Raw genomic sequence first — 20,044 nt, 5'->3', positions numbered from 1 at the left:
GGCACATCGGTTTCTCCAGGGTCACCCGGTACAGGTCCAGTCGGACAACGCTACCACCGTGGCCTACATAAACAGGCAAGGAGGAACCCGCAGTCGGGCGGCTCTCGTAGAGGTCTCTCGGATCCTGGTTTGGGCGGAGCGCAATCTTCCGGCCATATCAGCGGTCTTCATCCCGGGAGTGCTAAATTGGGAGGCGGACTTTCTAAGTCGCCAGGACGTTCATCCGGGGGAATGGTCCCTGCACCCGGACGTTTTTCAACTGCTGGTGGACAGGTGGGGTCTTCCAGAGATCGACCTCATGGCGTCCCGGCACAACAACAAGTTGCTGGTGTACGGGTCTCGCACAAGAGACGAAGGGGCGTCTCTGGTGGATGCTCTGTCCTTCCGGTGGACGTTCCGGTTCGCATACCTGTTCCCTCCGGTCTCCCTTCTTCCACGGGTAATCCGGAAATTCAAACAGGAAGGAGGGACGCTCCTGTTGATAGCTCCCGCGTGGCCCAGACGGCACTGGTTCTCAGACCTTCAGGGTCTGTCTGTGGACAGTCCTCTGCGGTTGCCGCTACGACCGGACCTTCTGTCTCAGGGTCCTTGTCTTCACCCGGACCTGACTCTGCTGTCTTTGACGGCGTGGCTGTTGAGACGGCCATGCTGAGGTCCCGGGGGTTTTCCAGCTCTGTGGTGCGTACCATGTTGCGAGCTCGGAAACAGTCTTCCGCGAGGATATACCATCGCGTGTGGCATACGTTCTTCCAGTGGTGTCGACCGAGAGGTTATGCACCGAGGGAGTTTCGTCTGTCTCGGATTCTCGCCTTCCTACAAGCGGGACTAGATCATGGGCTTCGCCTTGCTTCTTTGAAGGTACAGGTTTCGGCCCTGTCTGTTTGGTTTCACCGTAGGATTGCTACAATCCCGGATGTGCGCACCTTTATGCAAGGTGTTGTCCGCATTCAGCCGCCCTTTGTTCCACCTGTGGCGCCTTGGGATTTGGCTGTGGTCCTGAGGGCTCTCCAAGGACCACCGTTTGAACCACTGGGCTCAGTGGATCTTAAATGGCTAACAGCTAAGACTGTTTTCCTTCTGGCTATTGCTTCGGCCAGACGTGTTTCTGAGTTAGGGGCTCTTTCTTGTAGACCCCCTTTCTTGGTTTTTCATGGGAACAGGGCAGTGCTCCGCACTCGGCCCAAGTTTCTTCCCAAAGTTGTTTCCCAGTTTCATGTTAACGAGGAAATCGTTGTTCCGGCCTTTAACTCACCGGGTCTTTCCGTGGGTGAGGCCTCTTTGGATGTTGTGCGGGCCTTAAGGACTTATTTTGACCGCACTTCTTCGTTTAGGAAGTCGGACGCTTTGTTTGTCCTCTATGGCTTCCGTAAAAAGGGTTGGCCTGCTTCAAAGCAAACTTTGGCAGCCTGGATCCGTATGGCTATTTCTGAAGCTTATCTTCATGAAGGCCTGCCGGTTCCTCCTTCTGTGAAGGCTCATTCCACTAGGTCTGTGGGTCCTTCGTGGGCAGCTCGACGTGGTGCCTCTGCAGTCCAGATCTGCAAGGCTGCTACGTGGTCCTCTGTCCATACCTTCGTGAGGTATTACAGGTTTGACACCTTCGCCTCTCAGGATGCTTCCTTCGGGCGGCGGATTCTCCTTTCTGCACAGGAGCGTCCCCACCCTTAAAGGATACTGCTTAGGGACATCCCCAAGGTATCCTGTGGATACCCTATGGACCCTGAAGTAGAAAATATGAGATATGGTAAGAACTTACCCTTGTTATCTCTATTTCTACGAAGTCCATGGGGTTCCACAGGACTCCCGCCCTGTCGCACCTGTGCTGCAGATGGGCTTTGCTCTGGTCACCGATTTTCCGTCTCCCTCTGGTGAGAATGTGATTCTTGTATGTGTCCAGATCTTTTTTTCTCTCTCTTCCTTCTCCTCCTCCGGCCTATGGATTGGTAACTAACTGAGATGCCTTGGCTCGGGGGCGGGGTATAGGAGGGGGACCTAGTGCATCCTGGGAGGCTGAAAGCTTAACTCTTTGGTGCCCGATGACTGACGTCACACCTATACCCCAAGGTATCCTGTGGAACCCTATGGACTTCGTAGAAATAGAGATAACAAGGGTAAGTTCTTACCATATCTCATATTTTTTAAAAGGAGATGGTCCAAAAAATAATTCATGCTGTAATTTGAGATAACGGAATCACCATATTTTTGATAATGGAATCACATTAGGTTGTTCCTTTGATCACACAGGCTGCTGCCATTTATACAGTTGATATCAGTCACAGATTACACAGGCTGCCACCACCATTTATACAGCTGATCTCAGTCACTGATTACACAGGCTGCCGCCGCCATTGATGCAGCTGATCTCAGTCACTGATTACACAGGCTGCCACCACCATTTATACAGCTGATCTCGGTCACTGATTACACAGGCAGCCACCGCCATTTATGCAGCTGATCTCAGTCACTGATTATACAGGCTGCTGCCGCCATTTATACAGCTTATTCTCGGTCACTGATTACACAGGCTGCCGCCGCCGCCATTGATGCAGCTGACCTCAGTCACTGATTACACAGGCTGCCGCCACCATTTATACAGCTGATCTCAGTCACTGATTACACAGGCTGCCACCATTTATACTGCTGATCTCAGTCACTGATCACACAGGCTGCCGCCATTTATACAGCTGATCTCAGTCACTGATTACACAGGCTGCTGCCGCCATTTATACAGCTTATTCTCGGTCACTGATTACACAGGCTGCCGCCGCCGCCATTGATGCAGCTGATCTCAGTCACTGATTACACAGGCTGCCGCCACCATTTATACAGCTGATCTGAGTCACTGATTACACAGGCTGCCACCATTTATACAGCTGATCTCAGTCACTGATCACACAGGCTGCCGCCATTTATACAGCTGATCTCAGTCACTGATTACACAGGCTGCCACCATTTATACAGCTGATCTCAGTCACTGATTACACAGGCTGTCACAGGATATTCAGGACGCTTACCTACATATACATAAAGTTAGAGGAAAGCGCTTGGTGGTGGATGGGTCCCTAATAATGATTCGTTTAAATGGAATGTATAGGATAGATTATATTCATCTATAATTGGAATTGTGTCATAAGTTCTTGTGACTTGTCAGCAATAACTTGTGGCTGGAACTTGGTGTAAATATTATGTTGAGGTCTTTATAAATAAAGTCTCAATATGAAGAAATGTCTATATAGATAATCCGGTATGCAACAACTTGTGGCTGGATGTTCGGAACAAGTGAAAATGTCTTCAACAGCTAAAATGTGTGATGATGCGAGATGTTTACCACCTAAAATATGGCTGGGTAGGCAAAAACTTGTGGCTGGGTGTTCAATAATAAATTCGTCGTGCCTCCTCGATCGTGATAGTCCTGCTTCCCTCAGCTCACGTTACCTCAGGAGATGTGGGTGCAGTATCAGAGCAGTTTGACACTATTAAGCAGTTGATACGGTAAGTGATTGTACTTACCAAGAATGATGCATCTGCTGGTCCATCGCTATTCTGCAGCTTCTCCGTTGTAGTCATGCATGTGAGTGGGGGGCATAACAAGGTATATGTGGAAGTGGGTTAAAGTATTTATCGAGAGGCTATGTATTTTTGGCAACTTTATTGTAACGGAGTTACAACTTTAAAAACTTTTTTGCAAAGTACAGGGTGTGAGTATCAAACAAAATCTCTTAATGCAGTCTCTGTCCCAACGTGTTTCATCCCTCAGCGGGACTTCTTCAAGGGCAAAAAAACTATTTTGACGTGATATTCTGTGATACGTGATATTCTGTGATACGTGATATTCTGTGATACGTGATATTCTGTCACTTCTGTGATACGTGATATTCTGTCTGTCACTTCTGTGATATGTGATATTCTGTCACTTCTGTGATACGTGATATTCTGTCACTTCTGTGATACGTGATATTCTGTCACTTCTGTGATACGTGATATTCTGTCACTTCTGTGATACGTGATATTCTGTCACTTCTGTGATACGTGATATTCTGTCACTTCTGTGATACGTGATATTCTGTCACTTCTGTGATATGTGATATTCTGTCACTTCTGTGATATGTGATATTCTGTCACTTCTGTGATATGTGATATTCTGTCACTTCTGTGATATGTGATATTCTGTCACTTCTGTGATACGTGATATTCTGTCACTTCTGTGATACGTGATATTCTGTCACTTCTGTGATACGTGATATTCTGTGATACGTGATATTCTGTGATACGTGATATTCTGTGATACGTGATATTCTGTGATACGTGATATTCTGTGATACGTGATATTCTGTGATACGTGATATTCTGTGATACGTGATATTCTGTGATACGTGATATTCTGTCACTTCTGTGATACGTGATATTCTGTCACTTCTGTGATACGTGATATTCTGTCACTTCTGTGATATGTGATATTCTGTCACTTCTGTGATACGTGATATTCTGTCACTTCTGTGATACGTGATATTCTGTGATACGTGATATTCTGTGATACGTGATATTCTGTGATACGTGATATTCTGTGATACGTGATATTCTGTCACTTCTGTGATACGTGATATTCTGTCACTTCTGTGATACGTGATATTCTGTCACTTCTGTGATACGTGATATTCTGTCTGTCACTTCTGTGATACGTGATATTCTGTCACTTCTGTGATACGTGATATTCTGTCACTTCTGTGATACGTGATATTCTGTCACTTCTGTGATACGTGATATTCTGTCACTTCTGTGATACGTGATATTCTGTCACTTCTGTGATATGTGATATTCTGTCACTTCTGTGATATGTGATATTCTGTCACTTCTGTGATACGTGATATTCTGTCACTTCTGTGATACGTGATATTCTATCACTTCTGTGATACGTGATATTCTGTGATACGTGATATTCTGTGATACGTGATATTCTGTGATACGTGATATTCTGTGATACGTGATATTCTGTGATACGTGATATTCTGTGATACGTGATATTCTGTGATACGTGATATTCTGTCACTTCTGTGATACGTGATATTCTGTCACTTCTGTGATACGTGATATTCTGTCACTTCTGTGATACGTGATATTCTGTCACTTCTGTGATACGTGATATTCTGTGATACGTGATATTCTGTGATACGTGATATTCTGTCACTTCTGTGATACGTGATATTCTGTCTGTCACTTCTGTGATACGTGATATTCTGTCACTTCTGTGATACGTGATATTCTGTCACTTCTGTGATACGTGATATTCTGTGATACGTGATATTCTGTGATACGTGATATTCTGTCACTTCTGTGATACGTGATATTCTGTGATACGTGATATTCTGTCACTTCTGTGATACGTGATATTCTGTGATACGTGATATTCTGTGATACGTGATATTCTGTCACTTCTGTGATACGTGATATTCTGTCTGTCACTTCTGTGATATGTGATATTCTGTCACTTCTGTGATACGTGATATTCTGTCTGTCACTTCTGTGATACGTGATATTCTGTCACTTCTGTGATACGTGATATTCTGTCACTTCTGTGATACGTGATATTCTGTCACTTCTGTGATACGTGATATTCTGTCACTTCTGTGATACGTGATATTCTGTGATACGTGATATTCTGTGATACGTGATATTCTGTGATACGTGATATTCTGTGATACGTGATATTCTGTGATACGTGATATTCTGTGATACGTGATATTCTGTCACTTCTGTGATATGTGATATTCTGTCACTTCTGTGATACGTGATATTCTGTCACTTCTGTGATACGTGATATTCTGTGATACGTGATATTCTGTGATACGTGATATTCTGTGATACGTGATATTCTGTGATACGTGATATTCTGTCACTTCTGTGATACGTGATATTCTGTCTGTCACTTCTGTGATACGTGATATTCTGTCTGTCACTTCTGTGATACGTGATATTCTGTCTGTCACTTCTGTGATACGTGATATTCTGTCTGTCACTTCTGTGATACGTGATATTCTGTCACTTCTGTGATACGTGATATTCTGTCACTTCTGTGATACGTGATATTCTGTCACTTCTGTGATACGTGATATTCTGTCACTTCTGTGATACGTGATATTCTGTCACTTCTGTGATACGTGATATTCTGTGATACGTGATATTCTGTGATACGTGATATTCTGTGATACGTGATATTCTGTGATACGTGATATTCTGTGATACGTGATATTCTGTCACTTCTGTTATACGTGATATTCTGTGATACGTGATATTCTGTGATACGTGATATTCTGTCACTTCTGTGATACGTGATATTCTGTCACTTCTGTGATACGTGATATTCTGTCACTTCTGTGATACGTGATATTCTGTCACTTCCGTGATACGTGATATTCTGTCTGTCACTTCTGTGATACGTGATATTCTGTCTGTCACTTCTGTGATATGTGATATTCTGTCACTTCTGTGATACGTGATATTCTGTCACTTCTGTGATATGTGATATTCTGTCACTTCTGTGATACGTGATATTCTGTCACTTCTGTGATACGTGATATTCTGTGATACGTGATATTCTGTCACTTCTGTGATACGTGATATTCTGTCACTTCTGTGATACGTGATATTCTGTCACTTCTGTGATACGTGATATTCTGTCACTTCTGTGATACGTGATATTCTGTCTGTCACTTCTGTGATATGTGATATTCTGTCACTTCTGTGATATGTGATATTCTGTCACTTCTGTGATACGTGATATTCTGTGATACGTGATATTCTGTCACTTCTGTGATACGTGATATTCTGTGATACGTGATATTCTGTGATACATGATATTCTGTCACTTCTGTGATACGTGATATTCTGTCACTTCTGTGATACGTGATATTCTGTCACTTCTGTGATACGTGATATTCTGTGATACGTGATATTCTGTGATACATGATATTCTGTCACTTCTGTGATACGTGATATTCTGTCTGTCATTTCTGTGATATGTTAGTAACACTGTCACCTGTTTGAATCAGGAATGCATTTAACCAATGCTCTAATATAGGGGTGGGCAATAAGCAACCCTCCACCTACACATCCCAGCATACTTGCACAGTTTTAGCATGTCTGGTAGCAAAACTGGCAGGGCATGCTGGGATGTGTAGTCCCACAGAATCTGGAGGGCCGTTTAATGTCTATCCCTGCTCTAAGAAGTGATTACAGCAGCCAAGTACTGTAGTTTGAGCCTGGGACTTGGTATATAAATCATAAACTACTTGTAAAGTGAACTTTGATCTCTGAAGAGGGTGTACATTAAGTCTGGTTGGTCGCTCTGGGTTTTTGAATGACGTTCCCCGTTGGTTAAATGCTGCCTAATTGTATCCATGCTCTTTCTATATATGGGTTAGTCTCTGGTCCTGTAACATGACGCTTTGTTCTATAGCCTCTATAGTGTTTCATTTGTACAGTGTTCTGGCCGTGTCTTTAACCATTCTCCATGTTCTGTTTTACAGCATTTGCGGAGCTCCAGACCGACATTAACGAGCTGACCAATAATATGGACGGTGTTAAGATCCCATTTCTGGATTATAAAACCTACGCTATGCGGGTCTTGTTCCCTGGCATAGAAGACCACCCTGTGCTGAAGGAGCTGGATGTGAGTGGTAGTGGGCTATAGAGAGTCATTTCTACATGTGCAATCACTATGAGGGAACATAGCAGGGGGGCCAATTAGCCTGTGCGAGTCCCTGTTTTTTTTATTTTGTTGTTTTTGAGTCATGGCAGAAGCAAGTGATAACTATGTCGACTATTTTTACTACTTGAATGAATCTTTGAGTTTTTCTCTTTGATTCATTCATTTTGGTCCCAGCTGATGTATAGAGGTATAAGGCCTTCACTCTGATTAATCTCTCGGCAAAACAATGGATTTATTCTGCGCACCACCTGTCGCATTAGGGGAAATGGGATTAGGCCCAGTAAAATACGCACTATTAGAACTATTGACCTTCTGTCTCGAGTCGAAAACTGAAAAGGAGAAATATACTGTATATATTACCATGTAATCAGTAGCTGGTGATGATTTTTTCAGTGCAACGCTCTTTAAAACTTATTTTATTTTAAGATTGACTGTTTATTAAAAAGTTAGAATTTCATGTAGTTTTAGTTGAGCACAAATCCCTTATTAGGGAAATCTTTTGTTTTTTTCATGCCTTCAAGCTCCCCCCCAATGTGGAGAAAGCACTGAGACTCTTCGGCCAGCTCCTGAACAACAAGACCTTTCTGCTGACCTTCATCCACACCCTGGAAAACCAGCGCAGCTTCTCCATGCGGGACCGAGGTAACGTAGCCTCGCTGACCATGGTGTCGCTGCAGGGCCGCATGGAATATGCCACCGTCCTGCTCAAACAGCTGCTAAGCGACTTAATCGAGAAGAATCTGGAGAGTAAGAACCACCCTAAATTATTACTGCGCAGGTGAGAAAACAAAAACAATACTTGTCTTAATATTGCTGAATGAGACCGGAGAGAGATGCTTTATTTACATATGTATCTGTCTTTACTATAGCGTGCCCCACGCCAGCATTTCTATACGTTGTGGGAGTGCCGACCATAATAGGAACCTTTTTATATTTAATAATTTGCTCAGACTGGCCCAAAGTGATGTATGAATTTAATCTTCATTAACATGCCCACTGCACTGTCCATTTTCCAGTCTTTGGGGACTTGGAATGTTCCCCTATTATTGTTCACACCTTCAATGCTCAGACTTGGATTAACCTTACTGGTTTATAGAGAACCAACAGTGGTCTTTTGGTCAATGATAAACTCCAATGCCAAGCGTAGCACAATGCTGGTATATGCTGTTGTGGATGTCATCACAGTGTTGGTATTGTCCCTGCAGGACGGAGTCTGTGGCAGAGAAGATGTTGACGAACTGGTTCACATTTCTACTCTATAAATTCCTAAAGGTGAGCCAGTATGGCCCCCGCGCCATGAGCTGCGTATAGGGTCACATGATTACCATCTGTATCCTGTGCCACACCATACAGTACTATCTGCAAAGTGCTCAGTGATGGATGTTGTCCTGCCTTCTAGGAATGTGCCGGAGAGCCACTCTTCATGCTTTTTTGTGCCATCAAGCAACAAATGGAAAAAGGGCCAATCGATGCCATCACTGGAGAGGCTAGGTACTCATTAAGCGAGGACAAACTCATCCGGCAACAGATTGACTACAAAGTACTGGTTAGTCTACTTTACTGGCCACTTTATTGTGCGGGATGCCGGAGCTTGGGTTTCCGGCAGTCAGAACCCTCCCCTTCTCCCTACCCTAGCCCTCACTCCCCGGTGCCTAAACCTAACCTCCCACTTCTGCCTAACGCTAACCCTACTTGTCTTTGGAATCCCAGCGGTCGGCGCATCCCTATCACATCTAATAATTCCCACTATTAAAGGTTCCACCCTACCTCAAACTGTTGCCCCTTGCATTGTCTGCAATTACCTGTTGTTGTTGTTGTTTCATAGACCCTGAGCTGCATTTGTCCAGACAGTGAGAATGGTACAGAAATCCCCGTTAAAGTAATTAATTGTGATACCGTAACACAGACCAAGGATAAGCTGCTGGATGCCGTTTACAAGGGAATTCCTTACACTCAGAGGCCCAAAGCAGAAGACATGGATCTTGGTGAGGACAACAGACTTGGGGCCTGATTCAGATGGGGGGGGGGGGGCGGTACTGCACAGCCGCAAGGAAGCTGATGTGCATACTGACCAACTACAGTGCAAATGTAGCAGGGAGGTGTCTGTGGGAAATAGATGCCTACCGCACATATCTGCGATCCGGGTACAGCGTTCATAAAAGCTGCTTTGGATCACCATCACGATAATTAGTTGCTGCTTTGAGCAGGCTGTGTAAGACTAATCAGACTGGCCGCTTGCAAGGTCAAGAAATCTGCGTCCCCTGGCCTCGGCACTCCCAGGAAACAGAGACACGCCCTCATATACAGGAACGCAGCCCAGCGCCGCCCCAAACGTCCGTAGCAGGTCAGTCATGCCACGGCTTGAGGACTCGTCCGGTACATGAGCAGACTCACAAACATCTGACATGAACGTAAACCATGGGGACCCTTAGTGGTCTTGGATGTAAGGGTGGGAATGGCTCTATATATAGGTGAATTGAGAGTCTGGAACGAGTCTGTGATATCAGGGCAGGGTGCTAGGGCTTTTTTGAAGTAAACCTTTATTCTTTCAATATTTTTGCAGAATGGCGTCAGGGACGTATCACCCGCATTGTCCTTCAGGATGAGGATGTCACCACCAAAATTGAATGTGACTGGAAGAGGTTGAACACACTGGCACATTACCAGGTGGACATCTTAGTCCCTATTTTTTTTCATTTATTACCCAACCTCTCTCTTTTTTTTTTTTTTTTTTTTTTTTTGTTCCACAACTTTTACAAATCCAATCTGTACCTCATCCATTACTATAGGTTACGGATGGTTCCAGTGTGGCTCTGATTCCAAAGCAGGTGTCTGCTTACAACATCACAAACTCCTTCACATTCACACGCTCGCTCAGTCGGTATGGTAAGTATTACTGAATTGGGGTTTGCATAAGCCGCCTTAACACAACTAATCTTTTTTTTTTTTTTTTTTTTTTTAACTTGTGTCGCTAGATACTTCATCTAATGGGGGAATTCAATTAGACGCAAAAACGTTAAGTTTTTGCATGTGCAAACGTTTCACACACTTCGCCCGAATGTGTCACTTTTCGCCACTATCGCGTATGCGGTTTTTCAGGCAATCCTATTCCAAAAAACGGCAAACAGTGCACTTGAAAATGGGGAAATGTGCCTGTCCCCCCCAAAAAAGTAAAATTTACAATGGGTCATAGTTTAGAAGTATATTAGTGTGCAAAATTAAAGCATGTGGGTTTTTCAATTGTATCAAATGGCTGTTTATATGTATTTTTCTTTAACAGTGGAAAAAATTACAGCGGTACATGAAAATGGGTGCAACTATATTTTGCTTGTCATTTTAGGGTACTTTAAAAAAAAAAAAAAAAAAAAGCAGTTAAATATACCTGCGGCAGCCACCTACAATATCAAAAACACCTGTCTCATCCATACAGCCCCACAAATTACCACCACACTACTTTAAACCCATTTTCCAACACTTTTTTTTTTTACATTTTGACTCCGAAAAATGACGTCATTATTAGGGGGAATTAAGTAAATTAAATATTTATTTTTGCCTAATTAGGGAGGGTGTCCAAGGGGTTCTGAACAAAGTCCCCACATTTTTTAGCCCAAATTAGGGGTGTTGCACATTTTTCACCTGCTCTGAGCTGGTGAAAATCAATCGCTGCTTTTAGCTGCGCTCAATTCGCATATGCGAAAGCCGCGGCTAATTGGATAGCACGATACGCATTTTTGGCGAAAAGTTTGCCCAAGTGTAAACTGTTCGCCAAAATGCAGCTTTTTGGGTCTATTTGAATCTGGCCCTTACTCTCGTTCCGCACACCATTGTCCAGAATCTCATACCACATTCATTCTTTCACTAGAGAGCCTCCTGCGCACGTCTAGTAGTCCAGACAGCTTGCGCTCACGAGCCCCCATGATCACCCCTGACCAGGAGACCGGCACCAAACTGTGGCATCTGGTGAAGAACCATGACCATACTGACCATAAGGAGGGTGACCGTGGCAGCAAAATGGTATCGGAGATCTACCTTACTAGGTTATTGGCCACAAAGGTGAGAGCAACGTTAGACTTGGAAGCTAGGGACCAAAAAGCAGAGTTCCATGGGGTTACCTGGGAAATGACGCTGATGTCTTTGTGCTTTGCTGCTACATATAGGGCACGTTGCAGAAGTTTGTGGACGACTTGTTTGAGACAGTGTTCAGCACAGCACATCGGGGCAGTGCCCTCCCCCTTGCCATCAAATATATGTTCGACTTTTTAGATGAGCAGGCGGATCGAAGGCAGATTTCTGACCCAGATGTCCGGCACACGTGGAAAAGCAACTGGTAAAGAAAAGAGTGCCAAAAAAATTTACAGGTCTTTTTTTAATCTTTGGGAAAAAAAAAAAAGGACTAAATCTTAACAAAATGATTCCTTGTATCGTTCTCAGCTTGCCACTGCGTTTCTGGGTGAATGTAATAAAGAACCCTCAATTCGTCTTTGACATCCACAAAAACAGCATCACGGATGCATGCTTATCTGTGGTGGCTCAGACATTCATGGACTCTTGTTCCACCTCTGAACATAGACTTGGAAAGGACTCTCCAAGTAACAAACTCCTTTACGCCAAGGACATCCCTAACTATAAGACCTGGGTGGAAAGGTGAGTGCTGGGATGATTTAGTAGGCTTGGGTGAGAATCCTACACTCTCATACAAAGGCTGAAAATGATTGTATCATGTACCACCACCAGTCCGATTTACAGAGCTGTTTTGGCTTCTAAAGGATGTGCTGAAGGCTTCTTGCATTATTCCAATTTTTTTCTCTAATTGAATTTCCTTTACAGATATTACAGAGACATCAACAAGATGGCTGCTATCAGTGACCAGGACATGGATGCCTATCTGGTGGAACAGTCACGTATGCATGCAAATGAGTTCAACTCCCTCAGTGCTCTCAGTGAGCTCTTCTTCTATGTGAACAAATACCGGGAGGAGGTGAGAGGCTGGTAGTGGGGGTTTGTGTAGTTAGGGTCAGGAGAAGGTGAGAGGCTGGAGGTGGGGTTTTGTGTAGTTAGGGTCGGGAGGAGGTGAGAGGTTGGGGTTTTGTGTAGTTAGGGTCGGGAGGAGGTGAGAGGCTGGGGTTGGGGTTTTGTGTAGTTATGGTCGGGAGGAGGTGAGAGGCTGGGGTTGGGGTTTTGTGTAGTTATGGTCGGGAGGAGGGGAGAGGCTGGAGGTGGGGTTTTGTGTAGTTAGGGCCGGGAGGAGGTGAAAGGCTGGAGGTGGGGTTTTGTGTAGTTAGGGTCGGGAGGAGGTGAGAGGCTGGAAGTGGGGGTTTGTGTAGTTAGGGTCGGGAGGAGGTGAGAGGCTGGTAGTGGGGGTTTGTGTAGTTAGGGTCAGGAGAAGGTGAGAGGCTGGAGGTGGGGTTTTGTGTAGTTAGGGTCGGGAGGAGGTGAGAGGTTGGGGTTTTGTGTAGTTAGGGTCGGGAGGAGGTGAGAGGCTGAGGTTGGGGTTTTGTGTAGTTATGGTCGGGAGGAGGGGAGAGGCTGGAGGTGGGGTTTTGTGTAGTTAGGGCCGGGAGGAGGTGAAAGGCTGGAGGTGGGGTTTTGTGTAGTTAGGGTCGGGAGAAGGTGAGCGGTTGGGGTTTTGTGTAGTTAGGGTCGGGAGGAGGTGAGAGGCTGGAGGTGGGGTTTTGTGTAGTTAGGGTCGGGGGGAGGGGAGGGGCTGGAGGTGGGGTTTTGTGTAGTTAGGGTCGGGAGGAGGTGAGAGGCTGGAAGTGGAGGTTTGTGTAGTTAGGGCAGGGAGGAGGTGAGAGGCTGGAAGTGGAGGTTTGTGTAGTTAGGGCAGGGAGGAGGTGAGAGGCTGGAGGTGGGGTTTTGTGTAGTTAGGGTCGGGAGGAGGTGAGAGGCTGGAGGTGGGGTTTTGTGTAGTTAGGGTCGGGAGGAGGTGAGAGGCTGGAGGTGGGGTTTTGTGTAGTTAGGGTCGGGAGGAGGTGAGAGGCTGGAGGTGGGGTTTTGTGTAGTTAGGGTCGGGAGGAGGTGAGAGGCTGGAGGTGGGGTTTTGTGTAGTTAGGGTCGGGAGGAGGTGAGAGGCTGGAGGTGGGGTTTTGTGTAGTTAGGGTCGGGAGAATGTGAGAGGCTGGAGGTGGGGTTTTGTGTAGTTAGGGCCGGGAGGAGGTGAGAGGCTGGAGGTGGGGTTTTGTGTAGTTAGGGCCGGGAGGAGGTGAGAGGCTGGAGGTGGGGTTTTGTGTAGTTAGGGTTGGATGAACAATGGGCCTGATTCAGAGCCGCTCGTAAACGGCCGCTCGTTCGTTCCGAGCGATGTTAGCCCAACTGCGCATGCGTACGGATCGTTATACGCATGCGCTAACCAGTCAGTGCGGCCGAAATTCATGTGCTCGCAAAATAGCGAATGCCTGCTATTTTGAGTGACAGAAAGAGGCGTATGTGGGTGGTAACAGGGGAAGGTGCTTGAAAATGGGGAGTGGAAATCAGAACGCAGGCGTGCTTAAAGGTCAAAACGGGCGTTTTATGGGTGTGCAAATTTAAAACAGCAGCGTCATTGACCACGTCACTGGGTTATTTTATAGTCAGAACTGCTCGCAAAATTGTGGTAGCAAACACCAACCCCAAGAATAGCGAGCAGTTCCTACCCTTGTCGATGTACTCGATTAATCTAATTAATAGCGGACATGACGTAGGATGCGAGCGGCCAGGGGGCGTATTTTTCCAAAAAACGAACGCAAGTTTTGTTCGCTCGTTCAGACTTAGAGGCGTGAACAGACCGCAAACAGCGAACGGTTCATTTGAATAGCCACCCCTTGTTTTAGAACGAACGACCGCAAATAGCGAGTGGCTCTGAATGAGGGCCAATGTCTGATCGGTTTTGCTCAGTCTATTATGCTTTTTAGCTAGTGCAGGTTTAGTAAAGCTTAATGTGCTATGCTGTAAGCTGTTTGGTGCAATGGATCACTCTAACTACATACCCCAAGGTAGATCCTGTGGACCTCGAAGAAAAAGAGTTAACTTAGGTATGTTATACCAATAACTCTGATTTTTCTCTTCCAGATCCTTACTGCTTTGGATCGGGATTCCTATTGCCGGAAACACAAGTTGCGGCAGAAGTTGGAACAAGTTATTAACATGGTTTCCAGTAATAGCTGAACCATATATTCCCCTCTTTGTCCTTTATATTCCCTCAACCTTAACGTCCCAGGAAGCCAAGATGAGACAGAAATTGATAGGTAGAGACCCACTTGGAGGTCGACAATACCACAAAGTGACTAGGAGGGGTGATGGGCAATGTGCAAAGCTATGGTACTGCCATAGATACTTCACAGAACCACCAATAGGACTTGTACAACCAGCGACTGAATCCTTTACATGGATCAGTAGCAGATCTTCACCAGCCATGGAATGCCCATTCCTCACTCTTCTGTGTCTGTGTGACAAGGTGCCCATGCTCCAGTGCCTTGTGCTTGGAAGAGCAGAGCTGTGACTGCACACCGTTATTATACCACTGAATGGGGTTGGTGTGCATACCATCTATCTCTGCAAAACGTATTCAGGGGACAGCGTCCTCACCTACCACCCTTCTCGTCCCTAGACTGCCAGGACTCTAGCCAATCCAGAGCTTGCACACAGCGAGGACGTACATGTTTTGGTAACGTGAAGCCATATGACTCAGAGGGACATGTGCCCCACTCCCCATGTTTGTTATCCACTAATAATCTCAGTGCACTATTGTACCCCGAGTTCCTTGCTGCTCCTCTTATCCCAGACCGTGTGTAGAGCAGGAGCAGCTATTACATATCTGTGATGTGAAATGGGATTATCCCGCCGTTAGGTTTTATAGATAGGAGGGACCCCTTTTTGTTAATGAGATTTGTGCCATGCGATATCAGTGCTATTTTTATTGCAGAAGAAGCTGGATGTGAGCGAGTTTGCATTTACCCACATCTCGCTCCCCTCCCCCTGGTCCTATGTTCCCTGTAAATCATGTTCTGAGGACAGTTGAAGGTAAGGATTGTGCAGGGCTACCAACGTCGGCTATATGAATTTTCCTTGTATCTTGATCTAACACTGAGTTTCCGCAGTGGACTAAGCATTCATTCCAGGCTCTGGTATCTAGATCTTGGTTTTTTTAATTTTATTTTATTTATTTAACTTATTCCTATTTTATCCTCTGCTGCAAATTTTTATATAGAACCTGTTCTAAGTGGAGATGTGTGTGTGTGATGTGTGTAAGTCTTCAGTTGTCTATGGAAATTACATTTATTTTTAACTATTATGGGTCATAACTAACAACACAATTAGGAGAACATGGTGAACAGTCCTGTAACCCCCATCAACCTGCCTTAACTTTCCCGCATTGTAAATCCTCACAGACCTGAAATATTGTGTTATATGGTAGAGTGCTGTGTCTGCCACTGGCCTGTTTGTAGCGTGTTATATATAACCTGTTCCAGGTGGCATCAGAACGCGGGAGGTGTGGAGAGGGGACCGTCATCATGTGTACCATCCCAGAAGAAGTATATCACTGCTGGGGACACAAACCAAAGCATATACTAGAAAGCAATAATAAAGCACCAGAAAACTGCAAGCTGGCTTCACATTTCTTCTTAGGTACCCATAAAGAATCAGCATCACCCCATTCATGGTTCATCCTAACCTGCCTTGTTCCGAGCTTTAGCTGCCATATACTCCTGTCCCTGTGCTGTGTGTGTCCCTGAGCCCTCCTGTGCTGTGTGTGTCCGTCCCTGGGTTCCTCTGTCCCTGGTCTGTGTGTGTCCCTGGGCCCTCCTGTCCCTGTGCTGTGTGTGTGTGTGTGTCTGTCTGTCCCTGGGTCCTCCTGTCCCTGTGCTGTGTGTGTCCCTGGGCTCCTCTGTCCCTGTGCTGTGTGTGTGTCCCTGGGCTCCTCTGTCCCTGTGCTGTGTGTGTGTGTCCCTGGGTTCCTCTGTCCCTGCGCTGTGTGTGTGTGTGTCTCCCTGGGTTCCTCTGTCCCTGCGCTGTGTGTGTGTTTGTCCCTTGGTTCCTCTGCCCCTGTGCTGTGTGTGTGTGTGTGTCCCTGGGTTCCTCTGTCCCTGCGCTGTGTGTGTGTCCCTGGGTTCCTCTGTCCCTGCGCTGTGTGTGTGTCCCTGGGTTCCTCTGTCCCCGTGCTGTGTGTGTGTCCCTGGGTTCCTCTGTCCCTGTGCTGTGTGTGTGTCCCTGGGTTCCTCTGTCCCTGTGCTGTGTTTGTGGCCCTGGGTTCCTCTGTCCCCTGTGCTGTGTGTGTCTCCCTGGGTTCCTCTGTGCTGTGTGTGTGTGTCTCCCTGGGTTCCTCTGTCCCTGTGCTGTGTGTGTGTGTGTCCCTGGGTTCCTCTGTCCCTGTGCTGTGTGTGTGTGTGTCTCTCCCTGGGTTCCTCTGTCCCTGCGCTGTGTGTGTGTCCCTGGGTTCCTCTGTCCCTGCGCTGTCTCTCTCTCTCCCTGGGTTCCTCTGTCCCTGTGCTGTGTGTCTCTTCCTGGGTTCCTCTGTCCCTGCGTGTGTGTGTCCCTGGGTTCCTCTGTCCCTGGTCTGTGTGTGTGTGTGTGTCCGTCCCTGGGTCCTCCTGTCCCTGTGCTGTGTGTGTCCGTCCCTGGGTCTTCCTGTCCCTGTGCTGTGTGTGTGTGTGTCTCCCTGGGTTCCTCTGTCCCCGTGCTGTGTGTGTGTCTCCCTGGGTTCCTCTGTCCCTGCGCTGTGTGTGTGTCCCTGGGTTCCTCTGTCCCTGCGCTGTCTCTCTCCCTGGGTTCCTCTGTCCCTGTGCTGTGTGTCTCTTCCTGGGTTCCTCTGTCCCTGCGTGTGTGTGTCCCTGGGTTCCTCTGTCCCTGGTCTGTGTGTGTGTGTGTCCGTCCCTGGGTCCTCCTGTCCCTGTGCTGTGTGTGTGTGTCTCCCTGGGTTCCTCTGTCCCCGTGCTGTGTGTGTCTCCCTGGGTTCCTCTGTCCCCGTGCTGTGTGTGTGTGTGTCTCCCTGGGTTCCTCTGTCCCCGTGCTGTGTGTGTGTGTCTCCCTGGGTTCCTCTGTCCCCGTGCTGTGTGTGTGTGTCTCCCTGGGTTCCTCTGTCCCCGTGCTGTGTGTGTGTGTCTCCCTGGGTTCCTCTGTCCCCGTGCTGTGTGTGTGTGTGTGTCTCCCTGGGTTCCTCTGTCCCCGTGCTGTGTGTGTGTGTGTCTCCCTGGGTTCCTCTGTCCCCGTGCTGTGTGTGTCTCCCTGGGTTCCTCTGTCCCCGTGCTGTGTGTGTGTGTGTCTCCCTGGGTTCCTCTGTCCCCGTGCTGTGTGTGTGTGTGTCTCCCTGGGTTCCTCTGTCCCCGTGCTGTGTGTGTGTGTGTCTCCCTGGGTTCCTCTGTCCCCGTGCTGTGTGTGTGTGTGTCTCCCTGGGTTCCTCTGTCCCCGTGCTGTGTGTGTGTGTGTCTCCCTGGGTTCCTCTGTCCCCGTGCTGTGTGTGTGTGTGTCTCCCTGGGTTCCTCTGTCCCCGTGCTGTGTGTGTGTGTGTCTCCCTGGGTTCCTCTGTCCCCGTGCTGTGTGTGTGTGTGTGTGTCTCCCTGGGTTCCTCTGTCCCCGTGCTGTGTGTGTGTGTGTGTCTCCCTGGGTTCCTCTGTCCCCGTGCTGTGTGTGTGTGTGTGTGTGTCTCCCTGGGTTCCTCTGTCCCCGTGCTGTGTGTGTGTGTGTGTCTCCCTGGGTTCCTCTGTCCCCGTGCTGTGTGTGTGTGTGTGTCTCCCTGGGTTCCTCTGTCCCCGTGCTGTGTGTGTGTGTGTGTCTCCCTGGGTTCCTCTGTCCCCGTGCTGTGTGTGTGTGTGTGTCTCCCTGGGTTCCTCTGTCCCCGTGCTGTGTGTGTGTGTGTGTCTCCCTGGGTTCCTCTGTCCCCGTGCTGTGTGTGTGTGTGTGTCTCCCTGGGTTCCTCTGTCCCCGTGCTGTGTGTGTGTGTGTGTCTCCCTGGGTTCCTCTGTCCCCGTGCTGTGTGTGTGTGTCTCCCTGGGTTCCTCTGTCCCCGTGCTGTGTGTGTGTGTGTGTCTCCCTGGGTTCCTCTGTCCCCGTGCTGTGTGTGTGTGTGTGTCTCCCTGGGTTCCTCTGTCCCCGTGCTGTGTGTGTGTGTGTGTGTGTCTCCCTGGGTTCCTCTGTCCCCGTGCTGTGTGTGTGTGTGTGTCTCCCTGGGTTCCTCTGTCCCCGTGCTGTGTGTGTGTGTGTGTCTCCCTGGGTTCCTCTGTCCCCGTGCTGTGTGTGTGTGTGTGTCTCCCTGGGTTCCTCTGTCCCCGTGCTGTGTGTGTGTGTGTGTCTCCCTGGGTTCCTCTGTCCCCGTGCTGTGTGTGTGTGTGTGTCTCCCTGGGTTCCTCTGTCCCCGTGCTGTGTGTGTGTGTGTGTCTCCCTGGGTTCCTCTGTCCCCGTGCTGTGTGTGTGTGTGTGTCTCCCTGGGTTCCTCTGTCCCCGTGCTGTGTGTGTGTGTCTCCCTGGGTTCCTCTGTCCCCGTGCTGTGTGTGTGTGTGTGTGTCTCCCTGGGTTCCTCTGTCCCCGTGCTGTGTGTGTGTGTGTGTCTCCCTGGGTTCCTCTGTCCCCGTGCTGTGTGTGTGTGTGTCTCTCCCTGGGTTCCTCTGTCCCCGTGCTGTGTGTGTGTGTGTGTCTCCCTGGGTTCCTCTGTCCCTGCGCTGAAGCCCTAATTTTCTGCTCCCTAGTTGTTGCATACCGGACTTACCCTATGCTCGTGCTGGAATGCTGTATTTATTTTTGTTTCAGGCCAGGTACCCGCCTACCTTCACCCCTGGCCCTGGTAAGCTGCCTACCTTCACCCCTGGCCCTGGTAAGCTGCCTACCTTCACCCCTGGCCCTGGTAAGCTGCCTGTCTTCACCCCTGACCCTGGGTAGCCACCTGTGCGCACTCCTGACCATGGGCAGGCACTTGAACTCACCCCTGGATATGTATACCTACCACCCCTACCTTTTTCTTCCCTTCTGTGCTGGGTACCTGACTGCCAATGTTCTTTGTTGCCAAACTGGAAACATTCCATACTAGTGTATGTGTGTGCACCTATCTGACAATACCTCACACACGCAGGGTTCCCACAGTGTGTAAATATGGAGAAATATATATATTTTGTAAGTCTGTGCCACTGTCCTGTATCCCCCTCCTCATCCTACATAACCCCTTCACTCACTACCAGTTCCATTTCTGCTGGAAGGAATGGTGACCTGTTGAGATGTGGTCTTGTCTAGCATCCAAGGGGTTAAAATCTCAACCGCGAATGAAGGGATTTAGGTGCCTTAGTAACATACTCCACCCCATAGGATCTGATAGAGAGGTGACACCATGACACGTGCAGGGTCCACAGTATTTATCAGCACTTTATGCCTACGGTA

General features: G+C 47.6%; 1 protein-coding gene across 1 annotated transcript in view; it reads left to right on the top strand.

The window, feature by feature from the left end:
• PLXNA3 (plexin A3) overlaps positions 1 to 16,418 on the top strand; it is a 216,168-nt gene extending 199,750 nt beyond the window's left edge. Inside the window, exons 21-32 of the mRNA XM_088459658.1 lie at positions 7,524 to 7,666; positions 8,227 to 8,483; positions 8,911 to 8,977; positions 9,105 to 9,251; positions 9,531 to 9,690; positions 10,269 to 10,372; positions 10,495 to 10,591; positions 11,568 to 11,758; positions 11,863 to 12,032; positions 12,137 to 12,349; positions 12,533 to 12,683; positions 14,753 to 16,418. Of these exons, the coding sequence (XP_088315784.1) occupies positions 7,524 to 7,666; positions 8,227 to 8,483; positions 8,911 to 8,977; positions 9,105 to 9,251; positions 9,531 to 9,690; positions 10,269 to 10,372; positions 10,495 to 10,591; positions 11,568 to 11,758; positions 11,863 to 12,032; positions 12,137 to 12,349; positions 12,533 to 12,683; positions 14,753 to 14,848 (1,796 nt within the window). The 3' untranslated portion in view covers positions 14,849 to 16,418. The remainder of the gene's footprint in view (positions 1 to 7,523; positions 7,667 to 8,226; positions 8,484 to 8,910; positions 8,978 to 9,104; positions 9,252 to 9,530; positions 9,691 to 10,268; positions 10,373 to 10,494; positions 10,592 to 11,567; positions 11,759 to 11,862; positions 12,033 to 12,136; positions 12,350 to 12,532; positions 12,684 to 14,752) is intronic.
• The last annotated feature ends 3,626 nt before the right edge of the window (positions 16,419 to 20,044 follow it).

The sequence above is a fragment of the Taudactylus pleione genome, unplaced genomic scaffold, assembly GCF_031769625.1.
Source record: "Taudactylus pleione unplaced genomic scaffold, aTauple2 ptg000925l, whole genome shotgun sequence".
Lineage (NCBI taxonomy): Eukaryota > Metazoa > Chordata > Amphibia > Anura > Myobatrachidae > Taudactylus > Taudactylus pleione.
Note: the sequence above shows the minus strand (reverse complement) of the source record. Positions and strands in the feature narration are given on the sequence as shown.